Genomic DNA, 25,301 nt, shown 5'->3' on the forward strand with positions numbered 1-25,301 from the left:
GAATACGTAAGAATTCACTGACTTCATTAGAATCACATCAGAAATTCTCTAATGACGGGAAAATGAAGCAAAACTCGGGAGAACGGGGCACAGGTAAGTCAAGGTTTGAACAGGAAAAGTGGCTAGACATTCATGCAGCTGCAACAGCCACGAGACTCTAGGCAATGTGCCCAAAAAGTAAAACACGATTCCACTTTGGAAGACCTTCGCTTTTAACGGGGAATGCAAAGGCTTTTGGGAAATGTCTGTATCCAGGAGAACGCTGGGAACTGTAGTTCGGCAAAAGAACAACAATATTAAGAAATCATAAGACAGAAGAGTGGCTCAGAGGAGAGAGACAACTCTCCACAGGTCTGATGGCCTGAGTTCTAGCCCTGGATCCCACCATGTAGCGGCTAGAGAACCCCGCCTGAGAGCTGTCCTCTGACCGTCATACACATGCCATGGCACACATGTGCCTACACACACACTAAACATTTTAAATCACGAAATGACGAGGGACTGGAGAGATAGCTCAGCAGTTGAGAACACTGGGTGTTCTTCCAGAGGACCCGGGTTCAATTTCCAGCATTTATGGCAGCTCATAACAGCCTGTAACTCCAGTTGCAAGGGATTGGACACCATGACACAGACATATAAGCACAGGCAAAACACCAATGTGCACAAAATAAAAAAATTTACATTTATTATAAAAAATGATGAAGAGAACATTATTTTATAAAAATGTCATGTAGAAGATGGATTGATAGAAGGAATAGCCACTGAAGACTGACTTTAGGAAATGTGTTTAAATTACTGTAACTCAGAATTAGTTAATAAAGACCAAGATAGATTGCAGGTAGCAAAGACAGACGATCGACAGATTAACAAATAGATGACAGACAGATAATAAGATGCTCAACAGATAAGATGATAGAGCATAACAGAGATGATGGATAGATGCATGATAGGTAATTGATAGCTAGGTGATAGATTAGATGACAGATGGTAGCTAGAGACATATCTCAAACTTAAGAAATCTTACGACTTAGCAGAGACTGGATTAGGAAAGAAACAGAAATGGCCACAGCGCTCCAAGGGTTGTAACCTACGCCGGGATTAAAGGCCTCCTTTGGAAAAGAGATCACGGGTGACACTGAAGAGGGGAGCACAAGCTGAGAAGGAGCCTGGTGAGGAATCAGAGCTGGAGATGTAGCTCTTCAGAGCCAGGGAATGTATCTTAAAGAAGTCAGAAAACAGCAGAGGAAATATTTCCTCCTTGGTGATACAATATTGACGTGCAGAGAGCAGGGTCAGTCACTGGAGGACATACCTTATTTATTTCTTGTGTTAAAGCCTGAACAGAATATATGTTCAGACTTCCATTTTCCATAATAGATGCTATGTACCGACCATGTGGGCTAATTACTGATGAGCTAATTCCTTCTTCGACGCTCCCAATTTCAAAGAGAAGTTTACAAGTCTGTATGTTGACAAATCTCATAATCCCATCTTGACTCAGCACACCAAGAACCTGAGTAGACAGAAATGACGGAACTGTAACATTTGAGAGCCCAAGAGACTAGCTATATGTGTGTACATTTATATGTGTGTCATGCAAACATATTTTAAAAGTAATGTATTCATTTTATATAATTTCTAAGAGGGCAGTTCAACCTTCAGTGACCCATTATGCATTCTGAAACCACCAATGAGGGCTCGTGTGGATGTGTCTGACTGACATGGTATGGAGTACACTCCTGGAAACCATGGAAGGCTTTGGCTCCCCCAGGCAGGCCACCTCCACTGAGACACAGGATCAGACACTGACCCTCACCTCCACACTGGCTGTCAGCGGCAGGAACGAAGCACACATGCTCTTGGTGAAGGTTCCCCACTCCCTGCCAATCTCCAGCCGCTCTAATTGATATTTGGAGAACAGACTGAGATTATGGGTTTTTGTAGTAGGAAGCTGGTCTTCAATGGGAAAATAATGTAAATTTAAGTCATATGACTTGAAAGCATTATCTGGGTAAGCCTCTTGCACCTGTGGCCTGGGGGCCATGGCTACAACCCATAACCACACGACTTCCACTGTCGTGTCGCTGCATGGTGGTAACAGGAAAAGCTCTTCCACTGGCTCGCTGGCAGGGCACAGAGCTCCATGTGTGCAGAGACGCAGGCTGCTCTTGAGAACAATTTGGAAAGACCCTGTCCTAGTTACGATAACTCTGTGAAATGACTTCAATTCTTGGATTTTTATCCTACAAATAGGATATGAAAAATGACTCGTGAAAATTTATCTGGTGAGGCAACATTTATAACAAAAAGACCTAAGAATATATTAGGTGCCCAATAATAGAGAAATTATTTAAACACATCTGATTTAAACACATATAAAGAAAAATATGAAATATTACGAATCCATGAAAGACATTTTGTACTAATATAGAATAATTCCCAAATGAAGAAAAAAGGTATAAGGCTGTGTAGAGAGAAAACATGTTATATATAACAGCAGTTGCAGGGGAGGAGTGAATGACCACACAACAGGAGACAGGATGGGGCTTACCTCCAATACCTACTTGTAAGATACCCATGTGCTTACATATTACATGTGTGTGTAAAACTACATGAAACACATATGAATTTAACTTTAAAATTCATGACTGTGACTGTCAGTTTAAAGTTAAAGCAATTATTTATCAGTAGTACTAAAGAACACAAGTTTTTGAATTCTTCCTTCAACTCTAGATTCCTCACACACACACAAAAATACATAAAATTTTGGAATTGTGTCAATCATGCTATAGGTGGTATAGGAGCTGATGAAGATGAAGCTGGGATGCAGGTGGGGTGGGGGCATTATGGGGAGCTGGAGGGAGGTAGTGTGGGTGGACACGGCTAGCATACTTTGTATAACTTTCAAACTTTCAAAGAATAGGGATGATTAAAAAAGAGAAATACCTGAACAACAGAGCCAGCATGGGTCTGGAAGCGGAGCTGGCTCTTTCTGTTACTAACCTGATTGGAACCAGCATCAAAGCTGTCAGGAAGGAATTCAAGGTGGCGAACAGCTCGGACCTTAGTAGGCATCTGGATGATTCTGAAGAGCTGTGTGGTCTCCAAACACCACAAGTGCAGGTGGTTGGATTTGCCTCCAGCAGCCAAGATTCGGCCATCTCTACATTTAAAAATACAAACCCGGTGAGGGACCAAGAGCAACTGAGCGGGCGTGTGCATCAGTGCTCGCCTGCAGTCTGCTGTGAGGTCTACTAGTCACACCGGGCAGGACAGAAACCTCAGTCAACAGTATGGTTATATTCCCCAAAAGTAGAAATACACACTGAAATGTTTACCATCAAAATGATTTATGTAAGCTTTGTTGCTAAACAAGACAACAGAGAAATGGTCAGAGACAGAATTCTACAGGACCAGAACTGACTGACAACTGTCAATCGGATGAGTCCACAAGTTTCTCCATTTTTATATATAATCAAAAGTTTGCACAATAGCTAGTAAGTAGTGATGCAAACCTTTAATCCTAGCACTTGGGAAGCAGAGGCAAGGCAGTGTGGTCTATAAAGCTAATTCTAGGAAAACCAGGGCTACACAGAGAGACCCTGTCTTGAAAAACCAAAGTCTGCATGATAAAGTCAAGTCAAAGGTCTATAGATCACATCTAAAGCTGAAGGATTTTTCCCCAGATCCTGAATGGAAATTTAGAATTTTTAAATAGAAACTAAATTTCTTAAAAATGCTCATTACCTAGTCACGGCAAACACTTTGTATACGATGCTAGAGCCTTCAGGTGGAGCTGGTAATTGGTACTTGCAAAACAGAGTATCACATTCCCAGGCGAAGATGGAGTTGTCTTTGAAGCAGCTGAGGATTGTGTTACTGAACGGGAGAAAGAAAACCTAGAGACAGAGAAGGTCACCTTTCACCCTGGGTTCACACAGTCCTCTTAAATTTAAAACTACACAGTTATTTTCTTCTTTTAAGTTGATCTCTTCTAACACTGAGAAAATACATCTTAATATAAGATAGCATAATACCAGTATTTCATAAGCTATAATAAATAAAAATAAATGCCAAACCCTTTCAACTAAAAAGTTGACTAAAATGATGAAATACATAAAATTCTAAATAACAATTTAAAATTTGTCAGCTTATATTTAATAATTAGATATCTGATGAAAATTAGATACCGCTGAATCAAATGTTTTACACTAATGAACATACTTATATACATATATAATTACACATGTATTTACGAACTATAGTCACCTGCCTATTGTCCCATACGTGCAATGAAGATGAAAATCTACAGAATCTAGCAGCATGTTGTAAAGCTGTAGCACAGCTCACTATTCAAATGCCTATGATGCCAGGTGGTGGTAGCGCACACCTTTAATCCCAGCACTCGGGAGGCAGAAGCAGGCAGACCTCTGTGAGTTCGAGGCCAGCCTGGTCTACAAGAGCTAGTTTCAGGGCAGGCTCCAAAGCTACAGAAACCCTGTCTCAAAAACAAACAAACAAACAAACACCGTCTATGATGATGTTGGTGTAAACAAACCTGCAATGCCAGTTGCATTCAGTGTAAATACGCAATAGTGTACAGGGCCTAACACGGTAATAATAAGCATGACTGTTTCCAGTTCACACATCTACTCCACTTTTAATCACCACTTCGGATAATCCTCCCACTTTTTCTGAGCAAGCAGCTTCATACTGGCAGCAACCTCAGACACCTCCTGCTCACATGCTCTATGGCTACATCCAGAGCCATTGACCTGTACCATCTGGATTGTGTGAGCATGTTGCCATGTTCATACAACAAAACTGCTCAACAATGCCTCTCTCAGAACACCCACATGGTTCAGGGATTCCGACTCTGTATTCATACGAACACTATTAAAAACATTAACCACGCTAAAGAATATTGCATGTTAGTGGAAGCCTAGAAAGGCTCTGTCACGGTCTCTCTAGACAAGAGAGTCCCACATGCCTCAAAGGCCTTAATAGCATCCCTCCCAAACCAATCAACTACTCTATAAGAGTAAGTCCTCTGGGAAACACTGGAAAAGTGACGATAAATGTAAATACTACGTGTTCCGTGAAATGAAAGTGTATACACAATCACATTTTATTAGACACGTTACTTATTTGATGGAGAACTGAAGGTGGAAGCAGAGCTGAAAATGTTTATTATTTGTTTGTTTTTTCAAGACAGGGTTTCTCTATGTAACAGTCCAGGCTGGCCTTGAATTTATATAACCACCTGCCTCTGCTGGGATTAAAGGCGTGCACCACACGATGGAAATGGCATCTTTTATTCTAATTCTCACTTGTCTGTTACATAAGCTTTAACCAATGTCTCTTTTTGAATATAAAGGTTTTGCTAGGGCTAGGGGTGTGGTTGTGGCTCAACAATAGAGTGATTGTCTAGCATGCCAGAGGCACCTGAATTCCATCCCTGGCACCCCAAAACAAAACCCAAAATACTGAAATTGATCACTGACAGCCTCAATATAACCCTCTGGACTCATCTGCATAAAACTCACAAACACACACACATACAATATATATATATATATATGCCACACATAAACATGTATATAAAGTACTATGAAGCATAAAAGTCAAGGTAATTGTTGATAAGACACGTAAAAGCCTAACCAAAGTACCTAAGATGCCAACAGAGCCCAATCGGAAGGGCCCCTGCTCCTGACTTGTGCTGGGCGCACACTGCCACAGGCCATCCCTGGACCTTCTGATACAGACTTACTATGTGAGAAGATTTATAACATGATCTTAGAGCAAGAATTGGCAATGAATATATTATAATCCATAATGAACACATTAAGACACTTTCAAAACTGGTGTCAAAAAATGACTTCAGAAAATTCTTATTTTAATTAGCAGTCATTTTTTTTGTAGAAAAGTAATAAAGTTTATTCCTACTGGGAGAAGCAAAGGCTTAAAAGTTAATGAGCATCAACTTCTATTTTAGGTGAATAGCTGTGATAAGATTATTGCCTGCATGATTATTCATTACCAGATTTGTGATTTTAATTGCTAGATTTTAATGATTATAAAATTGTTCCTAATGAAACATGTCATTATTATTTAGATAATGTCATCTCCTGACAACATTAAGTACTTAAAAAAAAACTTCAAAAAAATTAACAAGATGCACGGGAGGGGGACAATTGAGCTCAGGGCGGGGGGGGGGGTGAGACTTGCTTCCTTGTGGCGTATGAAAACTCTAAGCTTTCTGTATTTGTCATTTTCTATTGCCATGAAAAGATACTGTTGGCTAGGTATTTAGCTCACAGTTCTGGAGAGCAGCCCTGCTCCTGTTGGCGTCTGGTGGGTGTCTGGCTACGTCATCGCGCAGCATGCCGGCGGCAGGTCTGCAGAGGGAGCGATGCAGATATGCAGGAAGCCAGAGGGCTCGGCAGCACGGCTTCCTGGCTTTCTCTCTAACTCCATCACCTTTCCTTTCTGCCTTCCCTCTTTCTCTCAGAGTTCTCAAGAATATTGAATCCATTTCACCTTCCTAACGCTGCGGCCCTCTAATACAGTTCCTTGTGTTGTGGTGACCCCTGACCATTATTTTCACTGCTATTTCATAGCTGTAACTTTCCTACAGTTATGAACTATAATGTAAATACCTTGCAGGCAGGATATCTAATATGCAAACCCTATGAAAGTGTCATTCAACTCCCAAAGGGGCTGCAACCCACAGGTTGAGATCCACCACTCTAAGGTCTTGAACTTGCGGCAATCCTGTGGACTCCTGGAGGCTGAGATTACAGGCATAGACTGCATATCTGGTTATTTTATATTTTTGAATGTTCCATTTTAAAGGGCTATATAACTTCGCTTTTGTATTATATTTATTTTCATGCACATGTGTTTGTGTGTGCATATATGTGATAGAACACACTTGGTGGTGAGAGGACATTTTGCGGAAATCAGTTCTCTTTTTCCATCCTGTGGATCCCAGGGATCAAACTCAGGTCATCAAGCTTGGTGATAAGGGACTTTCTTGCAGAGCCATCTTGTTTGCCCAACTATCTCTCTTGGAAAGAGTTTGCTGGTAACTTACAGACCACGGTGCTCTATTATTTTACTATATACTTACATGCATGCATCACAGCACACACTAACACACACTGTCTCTCTCTTTCTCCCTCTCTAACTGAATTCTCATACTTACTAAAATCTGGAGACATTTTAACTAAATGCCTAGATGACCAGCACTGTTCATGTCGGCATCCATGCTAAGAGCAGGAGGCTACTGTCATGTTCCACAGCCATTTCCACTGAGGGTTCAACTCCCACTCCTCTTTATGCTTTGGGATTTAAAATTCAATTTAAGTGCTAAAGTAGTTAAAGAGGGAAAGACCTACTAATACATTTGGCTCCCGTCCCTAATGAACACGCTGCCTGCAACTTCTATCTTCTTTTTAATTATCAAAAGCACACTAAAGAACTCTGGGATTTCCATGGAGACCGCATGACAAATTTTTGGTTGACGTGCACTATTAGCTGCTCATGTTAATAATGAAGAGAATAAAAGCAGCATCACATTACAACATAGCCTAAATAAAGCAATTAATCTCACAGGAGACACAGATACTACAAAAACAATACTGAGCTAATCAGAGAAAAAATATTAAACATGGAAAGCAAAATAAATGAATTTTTTTTTAAAGGTGGTATATTTATACATGGGACGCTAGTTAGTGAATAAAAGGAATAAAATACATAAAACAGGCCTTATATAAGTCAATACCAAATAGTTCAGTTTATATGAGTTTTATAATAGACAAACCAAACCACAGTAAAAATATATCGGAACTATCCATGGACGGACATGACGACTGAGTAGTGAGGGCAGGAGATAATGCACCCTGCAAAGTAGCCTACTACATGTCTATATAATTATGAACTGAGAAAAGAACATAAGAAGTGTAATAAAATAAAAAGAATTCAATACATGTGATCGTTGGCTATATCCAAATGGACTTTCAAGTTAGTGTCTGTGTATGTAGTACTTAACACTGGCTTGTTCTGAGCATGCCATCCTCCTGTACCCAACCCTCAGTTCATGGGCTACTAGTCACTCTGGGGATTAATATGCTAATGACTTGATGGACCTTGATGGCTGATTGCCCTGCTTTATTTTGGTTTTCCCTCTGGATGCCTAATAGAATGTTAGCTATATTTTTTGGTCAGCTTACTCCTTAAAAAATTTGGGTCCACTATCTAAGACTTACTGTTTGGTTAAGATTAGCTAGTCCGAACCCAAATATTAGTGGAAATCACCTAGATTAATTAAATGAACACAGTGTTGCATGGATAGCTTTGATCATTACCACTGTATGGGCTTCCATCATGGAAGATTCAATTAGATATAAACTCAATTTAATATGTTGGACATGTAAAAAGAGAGAGAGAGAGGGGCGATGGTGGCGCACACTTTTAATCCCAGCACTCTGATCTACAGTTCCAGGACTGGCTCCATAGCTACTGGGAAATCCTGTCTCGAAAAACAAAAACAGAATCCTCAATAAAAAGCACACTTCATCTTCTTTGTGGGAGAAAAAAAAAAGAAAAAAGAGGGTATGATGAAAAGTCCCCAGGCAACAGTGGGGATCACCCCACAGGCCACACGCATTTGCATCTGTCACCCTCACCAAAAGTGTATAAACATTTCATATGTAAACATGTGTAGGCTTAAGTACTTAAGTACAATGATGTTCACATTTAAATTTAAATTTACTTTAAAACACATAAACAACAATCAATGACCAGATGATCAATCATACACTAACGTGTAACAAACTGCACAGTAGAACACATGTTAATAAAGGACTCTAGATGACAGGTACCCATGTTCACTAGGAAATTTTATAAATCTGCTGCATGTTTAGAGCTGTTCATAGCTAAACTGGAAAAGGGTTAAACTAAAACATCTTAAAATCTTCCACTTAAACGTGGAAGTTTCATGGCTATAATAATTTAAAAGAAAAATTTCAGTGCTCTGATCATAACCATAAGCAACAGTTAAACCCGACTCCTCTGCCTGGGCTGAAGATACAACGAATCAGTACTTTCCGTCCCCTCTGAATCCTGTGACCACCATCCGGTGGGAGGGCACAAGCCACCATCGCTGACCTTCTGTATCCCCACAGACTGGCGGATGTTCAGCTTTCGTTTCCTCTGGAAAGTGTCCAGGTCCCAGAGCTGAGCAGTGTCTGAGGAAGTAGTGATGGCGTATCTCCCGGATGCGTGCACAGAGATGGAAGTAACCGACGATTCATGCCCTCTCATCCAGCTAACCAGCTCCCCGGCGACTGCGGGACAGTGAAATTGTTACTCGTAAAGTAAAACACTAGAGATGGAACTAACCGACGATCCATGCCCTCTCATCCAGCTAACCAGCTCCCCGGCGACTGCGGGACAGTGAAATTGTTACTCGTAAAGTAAAACACTAGAGATGGAACTAACCGACGATTCATGCCCTCTCATCCAGCTAACCAGCTCCCCGGCGACTGCGGGACAGTGAGATTGTTACTGTAAGGATTAGTAAAACACTAGAGATGGAACTAACCGACGATTCATGCCCTCTCATCCAGCTAACCAGCTCCCTGGCGACTGCGGGACAGTGAAATTGTTACTCGTAAAGTAAAACACTAGAGATGGAACTAACCGACGATTCATGCCCTCTCATCCAGCTAACCAGCTCCCCGGCGACTGCGGGACAGTGAGATTGTTACTGTAAGGATTAGTAAAACACTAGAGATGGAACTAACCGACGATTCATGCCCTCTCATCCAGCTAACCAGCTCCCTGGCGACTGCGGGACAGTGAAATTGTTACTCGTAAAGTAAAACACTAGACATAAACACCATGCTAGGACTGATTCAACTAATGGACAGGGACATAAAGGCATCGCCTTTAACATTGGCAAAGCTGGCAGCCGGCGGCTAATATTTACCACAGGAGTGTTAGCAACATATAATCATGGAAATTTCATGATATCTACTGAGGGCTTAAGAGCAGCCTCAGCGGGACACTAGAGCTTGGGTACTGTGACATGGTAACAGCTTTATGTTGCAGTTTACAAATAGTCTGAGGCACAAAGAACACGCTTAGATTAAAACAATTGATTTAAATAATTAATTTTGCCAGGCACAGTGACACACACCTGTCACCTGGGAGCACCTGGAAGAGTGAGTCGGGGGATGGCTGTAAGCCTGACGTCAGCTTGGACAACATGGTGACTATGAGGCCAGTTCTGACCACACAGATGCTATTTCAAAAGAAGTAAGTGAAAAAAGCCACACAGAAAATAAAAATTAAGATGAATTTGGGCCACACGTGTTGTGGCCATAATCTCAGCACATGGCAGGCTAAAGCAGAAGAGCTCTGAGCTTGAAGCCTGGGCTACACAGTGACTTCCAGGTCAGTGGGGGCTGTACAGCAAACAAATAAACAAACAAACAAATAAATAAAAAAGAGTTTTGGCTTTGAGGTAGTCGTGTGTGTGTGTGTGTGTGTACAGAGAATACAGTCTGGTAGAGAAAACAGCAAAACTACTCATGCTAATTACCACTGAGTAACTAAATGAGAGTTTTATTTTATTCTCACACTTGTTTGAATGTTTCTAAATCATCAATATCATATTACTTTTGTGACCCAAATTCTTCCTCCCAGAAAAATGGAAGTGAGGAGAGAAAGAAAGCGAGATGTAAATCTAGGAAACAAAGTAGGTCAGAACTGAAGACAGAGCAACAGCTCCTGAGGGAAACAGCAGCCGACTGCGGTTGTTCTCACTCCTTCCTGTGGCTCCGCAGTGAAATGAAGAAGGGGCGACCACATTGGAAGCTTCCCATAAGCTCCACTTAAACCACTGCTTCCGATTCAGTATCGCCCCTCTCCGCCTATGGTGGGGAAGTTTCCCCTCATATATGAAGTGCAATTCTTCTTTCCTGATGTTGAGTAGAAAACTAGAAGATGGCCAACTATGCTCAGTTCTTTGTCTCTAGGGTGGAGCCCGTGATACATCCCTTTCAGGACAGCCCGTCTGGTGTTGTCATTGCTCACGTCTTCAGGAAGCCATATTGCTGAGGTATCGTGGGTGTAGTAGCTTCCCTGTCATTTCTAGGAGACTTGCTCTCACAGCAGACTTCCTGGTCAATCCCAAGGTTTTTTTGTTTGTTTGTTTGGTTTTTAGAGACAGGGTTCTCTGTACCCTGGCTGTCCTGGAATTCACTTTGTAGACCAGGCTGGCCTGGAATAGATCTGCCTCCCTCTGCCTCCCAAATGCTGGGATTTTTAAAATAAGGATTATGGTAACTGAACTCAGGTCCTCATGCCTCAAAACAGGCACTTCACCACCTGAGCCATCTCTCCAGCTTAAACCCCAAGTTCTACATGCTACTGAGAAGTGGGAGGCAGGTGGGGGCTTGAGGACCTTGGAGACCAGAGTCTTCTTATCGTGGGGTAGGAGGCACAAGAGTCATTCATCTGTTAATGGATTCTGTGAGAAAGCAGGATTTGCCACAAACAAAGAAAAGGTGACTAGGAAGTAAGGAACTTAAATGGGGTGTCAGGTTCAATGAGAGAGACTAGGCTATAAAAAGATGGAGCTAAGACAGAAGAAAATGGTGGCATCCAAAGAAGCTAACTGTAAGCATATAATTTTTTAAACAATTTTTGTTCCAGCAGTGTTGGCTGGATTCTCTAGGCACTACTAAAAAAGGTAATTATTTCTGCTTATTTGCAGGTGGAGTGCAGTACAGACATTCCAAGTTCCAATTCTGGCTGCTTTACTTTATAATCCTGGAACACTGGTCAAGTTAGCTCGCTGCCTCAGTTTCCTCATCTGCAAAATGGTGATGACGATATCCATCTCAGCGAGTTATTAGAATGAAAATGAAGTAGAACATATAAATTCAGAAAATAGTCCTTGGAAAAGAATAAATACAATAAGATGTTCACTGTCACTATTATTAACAGTCATATTTATATCTTTCTAAATATTATATACCATGTTATTTAGTTATTAGTAACAAAAAATACAATTAAAATAGTTTTCTTTTCACTTACGATTGAAGAATAAAGGGTTTAGTCTACAGTCCTCCAGAATGTCAACTTAAAAATATATGTAATGTGGTATGAGATTCATGGGATTGTTTTTGTTTATTTGTTTGCTCATGGTTTTGGGAGATAACTGTATAGTAAGAAATTTGGCCTCAAAAGAGAGGTCTCATTTTTGTCCATATTCATGGGAAGAAATCTTTGAACTCTTTGGGTTTCCCACATGATAGGAATATTTTCATTACTCAGTCGTCCTTCAGTTACAAATAAATGGCTTCTATTAAGGCTTCAGAGTTGGGGCTGGTCTCACCACAAAGACCAGCAACATTAGCAGACTGAGCATCAGGAAGGCGGGAGAACGGGAAAAGGAATTCATCCACACAGGCAATGCTTCCACCCTGGCAGTAATGGGGTGAGAGATGTCACCGTCAGACTGCCCTCACCTCCACACATGCGCAATAATTCAGTCAGTTAAGTCTGTGTGAAGAAGCCTCAATGAAATTTCTTGACAACAAAGCTCGAGTGAACTGCCTGCCTCAGCGAGAACTGGCAAAGTCAAGGCATGCTGATGCTGATGCTGGGAACTCATCACTGAAGACGACAGACACATCCTTTTAGAAGCCTCCCAGATCCTACCCTATGCATCTCTCCCACTGGCTGGCTCTAATGAACGTGCTATATAAGACTGCAGTCAGTCAACACTTTCCTAAGTTCCCCTGAGTTTTCTAGAAGGTTATTGAAAACCCTGACTCTAGAAGCAGCTAACCTGAAGCAGGAATGGCCCTTGGACCCCAGACTGTGGCTATCTGAAGTGAGATGTTCTTGATCCGACTGTTCCTGAGACTACACAGACGGGTAATGGCCTCACAGTCTGTTAGCTTACATTTTATTCTGCTTCAAAAGACAAACTTCTTACCTGTATCAAAACATTTAATGGAATAGTCAGCTAATGCCACAAGGAACTCAGACTTCCTGCGAAGATCAAAGGCCAGAGCTGTGCAAGCTTGTGCTGTTCGCTGAACAAGAGCAAACCTATTAAGAAACAGCTGCATTAGAATCAGAAATTCCACCAGTGATCATAAACTTTACAATGGTGGAGTCCTTGGAGCACAAAATGAGACCTAGGAAATGGTGGGCCAAAAAAAAAGAACAGATAGGAAGGGCTGAGAGACCCACTGTGAACGATGAAGGCATTCCTATCGTGTGAAAAATGCCGGGGCTAGGATTCTCAGGAATCATGCTAAGGAGACTGGAGTCTACTGCCATATTTGGGAAGCCATTGTTAAGCCTCTGTAAATTCAGCATAGCAGAATTACAATCGGCCATGTCTTTGGGAAGATGTTTACAGAAGCAATGGCAATCGACAGACAGAGGGACTGAGAAGAAAGGTCACTGTGAGCGCCATGAGAGAAGACATCAGCCAGAGAGACAATCACACAGTGGAAGGGACACAGAGGAGGCGACGTCAAGCCAAAAGAGACCTGGGATGCATTAACCACGGGGGAAGAGAAGGAATCAGAGTTTCTCAAGTGTAAAAGAAAGACAAGAATAGGAATCCTAAGAGTTTGTTGTGATCAAATGAAATAATACACAGTAGTTCTTACAAGAGCTTGGCACACAATTAGAATTTCATTTATAAAATATTAAGCTTCCGAGCAAAGGGAAAAGGGCATGAGCCAGAGAATAGGGAATCTTAAATCTTATCTTAAAGATGTTGAATACAAAGGCCCTGGACAACATTTAGAGCCATGCTGTCCCTCCCCCCCCCCAAAAAAAATAATACATTATACGGGCCATATGTGTAAGCAAAATTTTCTAGGAGCTATGTCACAGTAATGAAAAAAATACAATTAATTTTAATATCCAAAACCTGAATAATCAAATTTTCTTTTTTTACACTAAGCCTTCAAATTCCAATGTGTATGCCAGCATTACACTCAGAATCTTTCTAATCACTTTCTGAAGGCTCAAGAGGTGCAGGCAGCTAGTGGTTATCAGAAAGCGAAGCACTGAGTAATTTCTAGAAGTAAAATCTGAGTTTATAGCATGTACATGATATCTGGTCATGTAAACACTCAAGACTCTGCTGGGGATGAGATTATTAAAAGAGCACAGAAGGACAATCCCAGGGCAGGAGCCTGAGCAACACAAAGTACAGGGTAGGCACTGGCTGAGGCCAGAAGACAGGGAGAAAGGGATCAGGGAGGTGGGTAAAACAGCAGAGCTCTAATTTGAGGCCTAGGAGAGGAGGGGAGGGAAGTATTTAGTCTTTATATACAAGAAGCTGCAGAGACCATTGTGTTGGACAATAAGAAGACTGTTGCAGTGATTTCCTTCCCACCTGCCTCATGGCATGGATACTTAAGAGACCGAGCCTACTTAGTTGCTTCTGCACTAAATGGAAGAGCAAGGAGGACAGTGTTAATTCTTTGTGGTTCTTAGATCTATACACCACAACAAAACCGTTCAAGGGAAATCAAGTTTCTAAATTGCCCAGTAAAGTACCAGAACTTAACAATAAATTAGCAGCAATAAAAAATTTAAATAAAAGAAAAAAGCAAGCAGAGCTGGCACGATTCCTCAGTGGGTAAAGGTGCTTGCCATAATGACTAACGGGCCAATTTCAGTCCCTGGGACCCGCACGGTGGAAGGCGTGCTAGTTAACTTGTGCTAGTTATCCTTTGACCTGTGCATGCACACACATACAGACACACATAAAATAAATAAAATACAATATAATTTCTTTTTAATGAAAGGAAAAAACAAGCAGTCGGGATGGTGGCTGCCAGCAATGGGGAGGTGAGGCAGGACTACAGAAAGTCAAGACTAACCCGGGACATGATGAGACTTTGTAAAATCTTTATTCCTCCTTTCCTCCATCCTTCATCAGGGCTGACAGTAGCTTCCCAAGAACTCAGTAGTGCTCTGTAAATCAGTGGTAGCTAACGAACTAGTCAACAGTCAGTAACTTCCTAAATGGAAAGTCCATACCAAAAGCACCTGCTTACCTGTTTCCATGCAAGTCAAAAGCATAGATGTTTCCCTGGTGGTCCCCAGCAATAAAGGAATTGCCCGAGCCATCAAAAGCCACATTCAAAAACCGCAAAACTTTCGGATGGTATTCAGAAGTGCTGTGAACGATGTTCACTATAATTCTGCCAAAACACATCAATCTAAATGTTACATTCTACATCACATACCAGCTTTTACACATAGGGTTCTATGAGGGCTTCCTGCCTGCCTATGCTTCCCTGGAGTCCGTCTTATAACGACTTCTAAACAGTTCAGAAAGCCATTCATTATGAAAGCTAGCATTCATTTATTCATTAATTATCCTAAGACTTACTGTCAGAACTGAAGAAACCAGACACGAGGAATAACTGATAGACAAGGTTCCTGTCCGCCTGTCATTCACAGATAAACATACAAACAGTATGTGTTATGGTGAACAGGCAGCAAGGTCTAAGAGTTTGTCTCTGTAATATAAAATGCTCCAAAATGACTTAAATGAGCTGTGTCTCCACCTCTAAGAGACTACACAATCCCCTAGCGGGTGTACTGTGAGGTCTACCTGCTCTTCACTGCATTCCGACACCTGACTTCACCACGCAACACACTCTCACCACGCTTGTGGAGTGCTTTGAATTGCTTCTTCATAATCCCCATGAATCACACTTCTCAAATGGTAAGAAATGAAGCTTACTCTTCAATATTATTGCATAGAAACACATAGCATGTGTTAAAGTTATGTGAAAATTCAAACATATTAACCATGGCTTTAAATTGCTCATATATAAATTCAAGCACAAACATACAATTAAAATAAAAGTGCAAAAGAAAAGGCATACAAAAATGGGAAAAAAGACATACACATATAAACACTGCTAGGTGTGTGCAGAGAACAGGAACATGGATCACTTTTCCCTACTCTACTTTCCTATTTGGCATAGTTGTTAACAATCATACACTACGTTCATGGGCAAACTTTGTGAAGGATGTATAGCAATATTTGTTTAAATTTACTATTTTTTGAGGATTCTTGTGTCATAGTTGCCAAAAAACTGTTTATAAACCTACAGCACAGGGCCAGAGTGATGGCTCGGTGGGCAGAGCCACTTGCTACCACGCCTGGTGACCTGAGTTTGATCCCCTAGGCCCACATGACAGAGAGAGAGAAATGACATCTACAAGTGCACCAAATATATAAGAAAAAAAGCTTGCACAAAATGACACACACACACACACACACATATAGGGTTGGGTTGCACAGTGGTGCACACCTATAATCCAGGACTGGGGTGGGGGGTGGGGGTGGAAGCACAGGCCTTGAACGCACCTTGGGTCACACAGTGAGATCTTTTCTCTAGAACAAAGCTTGCCATCTCATTCTGGTCTTGAACCAGTACAATCCCTTCCTGTTTAAAATTGTGTGTGTGTGTCCATGAGCATGCGTGAGTGTGCACACGCATGTAGAGGTCACAGGACAGTTTGTAAGAATCAGTGCTCTCCTTTAAGCTCAAGAGGTCAAGCTTGGTGGCAAACTCCCTCACCTTCTGTGCCCTCTGGCCAGCACTCCCTTCTTTATTTCAACAATAGTATTTATCATGAAGACTTTATCTTTTGAATCTCTTAGGAACTGTTTTACTAAGCTGGGCATTGGTGGTGCAGGCCTTTAATCCTAGCACTTGGGAGGCAGAGGCAGGCGGATCTCTGTGAGTTCGAGGCCAGTCTGGTCTACAGAAAGAGTGCCAGGACAGGAACCAAAGCTACACAGAGAAACCCTGTCTTGAAAAACAAAACAAAAAACAAAAATTGTTTTATGTGTATGGGTCTTTGGACTGAATCTATGTCTGAGCACCCTGCTCATGCATGCCTGCAGATGCCAGAAGAGGGTGCTAGATTCCCCTGGGACTGGAGTTACAGATGGTTGTGAGCTACCAAGTGCATACCTGGAATTAAACCTGGATCTCCGTAAAAGCAGCCAATGCACTTAAGCCCTGAGCCATCTTTCCAGCCTCTTGTAGAAGAGTTTTAATACAAATTAAATCTCATTTAAAAAAAGACCTTATGGAAGTGTGATAAACTGATATATATATATATATATTACATATTTTCATCAAGGATTGAGTATTATGTAGCTCGTTGGTGAAGCACTTACCTAATACATACAAGGCCCTAGGCTGAATACTCAGCAGTGAAAAAAGTTATTTTTCTGCATGTTTATCTAAATATATACTTTTTAGATTGACTGGGGACATAGAAAAATTCTTACAATGCTCTTTTTTTTTTAAAAAAAAAGATTTATTTATTTTGTATAGTGTTCTATCTGCATGTACACTTGAAGGCCAGAAGAGGGCGCCAGATCTCATTACAAATGGTTGTGAGCCACCATGCGGTTGCTGGGAATTGAACTCAAGACCTCGTGAAGAGCAGGCAGTGCTCTTAAAGGCTGAGCCATCTCTCCAGCCCCACAATGCTCATTTTTTAACTTTCTTTTTTATTTAGTCTTTGTGTCTTTCAAATCATGCATTTCCATTCCGTTCATTTTCCTGTCCTGGTAACCTCCCCCACAAAATAAGATAAAAATTAAGAGAGAAAAAAAAAAAGAAAAAAAAATGAATGATGGTAAGGACCTTAAATCCCAGCACTCTGAAGGCCCAAGGCAGAAGGATCACAAGTTCCAGCAAAGCCTGGGCTTAAAAGTGAGACCTTGTTTCAAAAACCGAAAGCCAGGCTGTTGTGATGGCCCAGCCAGTAAAGGTGCTTGCTGCCAAGCTTAACGACCAGAGTTCAAACCCCAGGACCTTCATTCATGGTGGGAGGTGAGAATCTCCCCAAAGCTGTCCTCTGCCACATGTATACTGTGGCATGCAATACAACAAACAAATAAATGTAATGAAACAAACGAAAACAATACAAAGAACCAACCAAACAACAAGTGCAAAATAACGGTAGAGCAAATGCAACTGGGTCACCAAGGGCAGTGCTCAGGCTACCAGAGTGTGACTAAGTGTGACTAGGGCTGATTTCCTGCTCTGAGGATACGGCTGGCAAACCTGGAGCTACTTCACCTGTCTTCTGACTCATCTTTGTCTCTCTCAACTCACGGCAATATTTTTTTATTTGACAAATGTAATTATTGCCAACGTGCAGGGTGTGTGCGCTACGCAGCTCACGTGGAGGTTGCGGACAACGCTGCAGAGTTGTGCGCACCCCTGCTAGTTTTACTTGTCCATCTGACACAAGCCTAGGTCATCTGAGAGCAAAGCCTCGGCTGAGGAAGGGCTTGATAAGACTGGTCTGTGGCATGTCTGCAGGGGACTGACTTGATTGGGTGGCATCGTTCCCTGGACAGGGAGTCCTCAGCTGTATTTCAGATAAGCTACCTGAGCCTAACCCAGAGAGCCGGCCAGCAAGCAGTGCTCCTTCGTAGCTTCTGTTTTACGTTCCTGTCCTGACTTCATTCAGTGATGGTCTGTGATCTGGAAACATAAGCCGAATAAACCCTTTCCTGTCCTAAGTTGCTTTTAGTCGGTGTGTTTAACACAGCAGCAGGTGGGAAGCTGGAATACGTGAACTCTGGGGATTAAATTTAGGCAGCCAGATGTGTGCAGCAAGCATCTTTACCTACCTAACCAGCTCCCTGGCCCAGCAATTGGTTTAAATCAGTGGTTCTCAACCTTCCTAATGGTGTGACCCTTTAATACAGTTCCTCAAGTTGTGGGGACTCCAACCATAAAATAACTTTCATTGCTACTTCATAACTAAATTTGCTACTGTTATGAATCATAATGTAAATATCTACTGTGTTTTCCAATGATCTTAGGTGACCCTCGTGAAAGGTCCGTTTGACCCACAGGTTGAGAACCACTAATTTAAATGAAGCAAAAGAAAGCTGTATTTTCATAGAAGCACATTAATAAATAACCAGTTCTTTGCTTTTCCATCTTACATACCTACCCTGATATGCAGCAGCAAGATTGTATCTAGATTGTAACAGCAAGAAATGGTAGGTTGGCTACAATTCTCCGACCTTTTGGAGAAGCCAGAGACAGAGTGTGCTACTAAACAAACTCCACGTTTGGAAATGAGAACGCTGAAGAATCTCCATTATTGACCATATTTTTTATTCAATAGGTTGGTGGGTCAATCGCATTAATAAAGAAAGGGTGGACAACCACCAGAAACCAAAGTGGCTAGGTGGTTAAGTAAGTGGCTGACCCAACACTTTTAACTGCGTTTTCAGCCTACAAAGACACATTTTTTGATTTCTGGGGGAGCAACTAAAAGATAAACAGAAAAGTCTCTGGAGTAAAAACCCTCTAGACTTGAACCCAAAGTGATACCACGAAGTCCGTACAAGCCTAGGGAGTCAGAAACACTAAGACATGAACCATGGGAAACCAAACAAATAAATCTCTGGGGCAAAGACTCCCTCTGACGTCACTCGGGAGGCCGGATCTCAAACCAGGCGGACAGCTCTAAACAGAATAAAAACAAGCGCAGGCGCTGTAGAAGGCCCCCGCATAGTTGACAGCCCCAGCAATACACACTTCTCCGTGCAAACTGCAGAACTTAGGTTTGTTCCAGCACCGTCCCACAGTGCTCAGCCTACACTAGGCTCTCAACATTACAGATGTGTGCATGACTGAGGATGGCGAGCTTCGGCTTTAGGAGCGATAGGTGTGCATTGCCTTCTTTGCTCCCATCACCTCCTGGCGTCCTTCCCGGATGGAACAGTCATTAATAAGCCAAAGCAGGCGGAGTCTGGCACTTAGCAGAACTGCAAACTCTTTTTGCATAAATAGAAGAGCCTCCTCCTGCCTCCCGCTCCCTGGGACCCAGGACCAGAACTTGGGACGCATCTGCAACCTAAACGGCTTCCGGAGCTACTTGCATCTCTTGAGGTCCCAACCCAGGGAAGCAGCGCTGGGCCAGAGTCAGAACCCCGGAGCCGGCACCCCACCGCCACGCTTCCCCACTCAGCCTCCCGCAGACCCGCCCCCTCGACGGTCCCCACATCCCGCAGCCTAACCCGTCGTGAGTGGCCGGCGAAGGCTTGCGGTGCCATATCTTGCCGCTCTCCTTGTTGCCCAGGTCAGTGCTCTGCATGTCGAAACCCCACTCGGGACCACTGCTGGCCGGGTGGGTAACCGTCCCGAGAGCTTCCCGGCAGGCTCCGCGCGCCCAACCCGGGAAATTCGAGCGGCCACCGCGAGGTCTCCGCCCCCCGAGGACAGTACCAACCCCACGGCGGACACCCTTCCTAGTTACAGCCAATCAGAATGCACATCGTCCACATCCGCCCTGGTGGTCCCTCCACTCAGGACAATGGGATGGGCCAACGATTTTTTTCCTGGACTCTACCCCTTTTTGAGGCGTCTTCCAAGCCTGCGACCCAAAGGCTTCTGGGAGTCGTAGTTTTCTGAAGACGAAACTTGTAACCTGCTCTCTGGCTGCCTCTAGGCTCAAATAGACAACGGAAGTGTTTTTCTCGTGAGAGCGCCTGCCTCCTGCATTCTGTTCTAAATCGCGTTTAGAGAATAAGGGATTTATAGAAACAACTAATGCAGAAGCAAAAAGACAAGTATGCTGAGAATTTACAGAGTTCCTTTCCTAGAACTTCTAGGCTCCGCAGAACCTCCTAGCTAAATATTCTGTTCTTTTTGCCATAGTCATCGTGATTTAATTGTGTAAATTTACAAGAAACTCCCATTTTATGGTTTCCAGTCTACAGTTACAATCTAGAAAAGTAAAGCTGTCAAGAACCAGATACATTGACATCGGAAATCTTTTTTTTTCTTCCAAAATTCACTTACTGTTTATCTAGTGCTTACTATGTGTGGCTCTCCTGAGTGCTTAGCATACTAACTTAATTTGCAGAGAGAAACTTAACAATTTAAATAACACTTCAGTGCTGTACGAAGTTGAAAATTCGTTTCAGATCAAATTGTCCCACATTTAGTGTATAAAACAACAGAAATATATTCTCTCAGCATTCAGTGTCAAGAGTCTGCCAACAGAGATTTTCTTCGTTGTCTGCTTGTTGTAAATTTCTCTGTACTTTTCTCATGTGTGAAAATAAATGGAAAATCATAATAAAATAAAAATTAAATGAGGTTTTCAAAATAGAGTAAAAACGTCTGTAAGGAAGCAGATCTTGGGCTGCCCTCGCTGAGCCTACTGCCTGGGAAGATGACCTTTGGCTATCATAGCTTTGGGCTACAGTCATCTGATGAGCCTATTGCTCTTGAGACTTAAGGTGTCTTTCCAGAAACTTTGCTCAAGAGATATTAGGTGTATGTATATATTTTCTTCTTATTGCTGATAGGTCACATAGCACCTGCCACATAGCTCCTGCCCTTCCTCAGCTTCAGTAGATGCTTCTCTGTTTTAAGAAGTATTTATGTATTCAGTGTTCTGCCTGCACGTTTGCCTGCAGGCCAGAAGAGGGCACCAGATCTCATTTTTGGATGGTTGTAAACTACCACGTGGTTGCTAGGAATTGAACTCAGAACCTCTCAGCAGCCAGGACTTTTAATAACTGATTCATCTCTCCAGCCTCCAACAGAAGCATCTTACAAGTGTTTGCTGCTTTGCAATAAATCAGCACTTCTGACCCATAAATGCTCCTATTTTACCTATTTCGTTTGGAACACTCATGCAAGACTATTTGAATCTGTATCTCCTGAATTTCAGTTCTTAAGTCTCTCTAACAAGGTTCTCTTGAAGTCTCAGAGCTTGAATTGATTGTTATTTCCTTGGGCACTTATAACTGGATTTAGGATTCACAAGAATAATCCAGAATAATATTCTTTTTTAAACAATTTATTTTGTGTGCATTGGTGTGAAGGTGTCAGATCTCCTGGAGCTGGACAGTTGTGAGCTGCCAGGTGGGTGTTGAGAATTAAATCCAAGTTCTCTGGAAATGAGTTCTCTTAACTGCTGAACCATCTCTCCAGCCCCCATAATGATATTCTTATATGAAAATTCTTATTCACATTTTCAAAGGTGTGTGTGTGTGTGTTTAATAAACTTCATGAATACTAAGAGATTGGCATATGGACATATATGACGGGGAGAGATGAAGCATTCCATCTACCATGGTAAATGCTATTATTATCCCTATTTTTTAGACAAGGAAATTGAAGTAGGGGGAAAAGCAAAATAGAATTCTCATCCCTTTGTTCCTGATCCCTATGATTTTCAGCAACAGAAAAGCAACAATAAAAGAAGTATTTGGTCGAGCATGCTGACGCATACCTGTAATCCTAGTACTTGGGAGGCTGGGGCAGGATGATTTCAAACTGGAGACCATCCTAAGCTACAGAGTGATTCTTTAGCTAAGAAAAAAGATCATGTGGATTAGTCAATAACAGATACACACATACAACTCATATATGTAGCTTTATTTATATGTGTAAGTTTTGACATAAGTACCCACTGTGAAACTACTACCAAATTAAGATGATGAACATTCTCTCATCTTAAATTTTTCCTCTATATTATCTGGGCGGTAATGGAGCACACCTTTAATTCCAGCACTTGGGAAGCAGAGGTGGGCTGATCTCTGTGAATTTGAGGCTGGTCTACAGAGTTGGTTCCAAGATAGCCAGGGCTACACAAAGAAACCTGTAAAAAAAAAATTCCTCCTATATCTTTGTGATCGTTTTCTATCCCCCTTTTATCTCCTTGGCATTGGTTCCTTACATTTTATAGCAATTTATATAAATGGGGTCTTATTCATCACCCACCTATTTTTCTCCTCCAACTGGCTTCTTTCATATACCATGAGTTTGGAAGTATTATTAAGAGATCCATTTGTTTTGTTGGGATACTTGTTAGTCATCATTTTCATGGCTAAGTGGTGTCTCATTATATCCTTATAATGTGTTTACTCATTCTTGAACACTGCCATGTCTGCAATTTTTACTTATTCCCTATAAAGCTGTTGCGAGTGTTCCTTGTATTTCCCTGGGGGGGTGTTATTGAAAATGGAGCCACCGCCTTGTGTGGCAGACATAGGTTTCGCTTTTCAGGGAAGCTGGCAGACGTGTTCAGCACGTTTGTGCGATTTCCCTCCCCATCCTCAGAGCAGGAATTCAGGTGCTCCACGTTTGTAATAAATCTTTGTCATTTTGGCCACTCTGGGAATATCCAGGTATCCATGGTGATTTTAATTTCTTCTGAAAATGCAAACGAGGCTCAGCACCTTTTCATGTGATTATTTATTTGTGTTTTACATGTATTCTTGGTAAGTAATTATCCAAATCCTTTATGTGTTTTTAACTGGGTTGTTTGAATTCTTATTATTGCACTTTGGGAGCTATTCATACATCCTAAATACAAGCTTTTCATTGTACATATATATGCTTTGTGAATATGTTCCCAGTCTGCAGCTTTTTCCAGGTGTTTTAAAAAAAAAAAACGGTGTCTGTCAAACAGTAGAAGACACTAATGAAGATCAACCTACCTATTTTCATCTTTGGAGGGTTTTGATAATCATATTTAAGAAACCCTTTACCCATGGGACTGGGTGATGGCTCAGTCGGTAATGTGCTTGCTGTGTTGGGTTCAAAGCTCCCCGAATATGCACAAAAAGACTGGGCATGGTGGTACACACTTATAATCCCAGTGCTGGGGAGGTAGAGATGGGCAGATCGTGGGGGCTCCACAACCCATTACCCTAGCCTACTTCTTGAGTTTGAGAGAAGCTGCCTCAGAAAAAAAAATGTGGATGGTTTCTGAGGAAGGACACCCAATGATGACCTCTGACCTCCACATGCACACGCATGTACATACCCACACATACAAAGTGCACCCACCCAGCTCGTACTCTATTGCTCCTATAAACCCTCAGCCCCATCCGGATAAAGATGCCTTTGCACGGGGCACTCTTCAAAACCACCGGTGATGACAACATCAACAGGTGTGACTGCTGAGTAAACGGCAGAGTGAAGCAGGATGCAGGCAAAAGCCAGAAAGTTGGAAGGAAGTAAACAGGCTGCCGTGCAATGGAGTTTGAATCTTACGCTGAAAGAATCTAATGGCCATCCTTGTTTCTAGGTGCACTTTGGTCTGCAGTGGGGAGGGCACTTAAAACAATTAGATGGTGGACTGGGGAGATGGTTCAGCTGGTAAACCTTTTGCTAGGCAAGTACCCAGACCCAACATAAAAGCAGGTCATGGTAGTATGAGTTTGTAATCGCAGCACTCCTAAGGTGAGCTGGGAGGTGGATGCAAGAGAGGACCAAGAAACACATGGGCTTACTTAGCAGTGAACAAGGAGGAGACCTTGTCCCAAACAAGAGAGAAGGCAGAGACTGACTCCCTGCGGTTGTCCTCTGACCTACGAGTACACACTGTGTCACATGTATACCTCACTCACATACATGAACAGGCACACACACATACATGTGCATACATCACACACACATACACATATACACAAAAGTGAAAGTAAAGGGTTTGAGGCTTCAGATGGAAAGGCAGGGGAGGGGATGAGCTGTCATTCCCAGCAGGACCGAACAGGAGATGGAGTTGGCCAGGGCAGTCACTGAGCAAGAACTGTAACCAGGCAACAGCTGGATGATGTTGACAGATTGTTGAGGAAGGCTGACGTTACATTATAAACAGTTCTGTTTCTTCAGTACAACGTCCGGGTCCTGCTCCCAGCTGATGCAAACCCAGGCAACGCTTGCCATCCAGCTGGTGACTCAGCAGTGTGACCTTGTGAGAGGGAGGAAAGAGGCAGAAGTCATCATAGGTAAACATGACGTGGGCATGTCCCCGCTTCTGTCGGAACAGGGGAGAAAGAGAAATGTGTTCTGAGCCGCTCAAATAACTATCCACGCCTAGGTAGTCTTATCAAACATACATGAGAGCAAGCAAGGGTGATATTTCATGTAGAAGAAGAAGGATTTGGCCCTTACAGCTGAAACTGTGCACTATCCCAGGGGGTGGCGGAAATGTGATGTTGAGCTTGATAGCTAGTTCACGTCCACACACGAGAAGAAAACAGCTGACATAGATCAGGGTTTCTCTTTTTGTTGTTATTGCTGTTTGTTTTGTTTTTCAAAGCATGGTTTTTCTGCTTAGCCCTGGCTGTCCTGGCAAGCGCTCTGTAGACCAGGCTGGCCTTGAACTTCAGGGATCTGCCTGTCTCGGTCTCCTGAGTACTGGGATTAAAGGCTTGCACTGCC

At 42.3% G+C, this 25,301-nt stretch overlaps 1 protein-coding gene across 4 annotated transcripts in view; it reads right to left on the reverse strand.

Moving 5' to 3' along the window:
* Positions 1-20,348, reverse strand: part of Tbc1d31 (TBC1 domain family member 31) — a 47,475-nt gene extending 27,127 nt beyond the window's left edge. For 2 of the 4 annotated variants that reach the window (XM_075960989.1, XM_075960990.1), the window contains exons 1-7: positions 20,135-20,310; positions 15,108-15,254; positions 13,016-13,131; positions 9,172-9,350; positions 3,748-3,899; positions 3,004-3,163; positions 1,313-1,513 (exon numbers count right to left, since the gene is read on the reverse strand). In XM_075960989.1, the coding sequence (XP_075817104.1) occupies positions 1,313-1,513; positions 3,004-3,163; positions 3,748-3,899; positions 9,172-9,350; positions 13,016-13,131; positions 15,108-15,254; positions 20,135-20,211 (1,032 nt within the window). In that variant the 5' untranslated portion in view covers positions 20,212-20,310. Of the gene's footprint in view, positions 1-1,312; positions 1,514-3,003; positions 3,164-3,747; positions 3,900-9,171; positions 9,351-13,015; positions 13,132-15,107; positions 15,255-20,134 lie in introns of all 4 variants that reach the window. The other 2 variants (XM_075960986.1, XM_075960987.1) reach the window with 2 other exon arrangements.
* Between the last annotated feature and the right edge of the window lie 4,953 nt (positions 20,349-25,301).

This window comes from Microtus pennsylvanicus, chromosome 2, assembly GCF_037038515.1.
Source record: "Microtus pennsylvanicus isolate mMicPen1 chromosome 2, mMicPen1.hap1, whole genome shotgun sequence".
NCBI lineage: Eukaryota > Metazoa > Chordata > Mammalia > Rodentia > Cricetidae > Microtus > Microtus pennsylvanicus.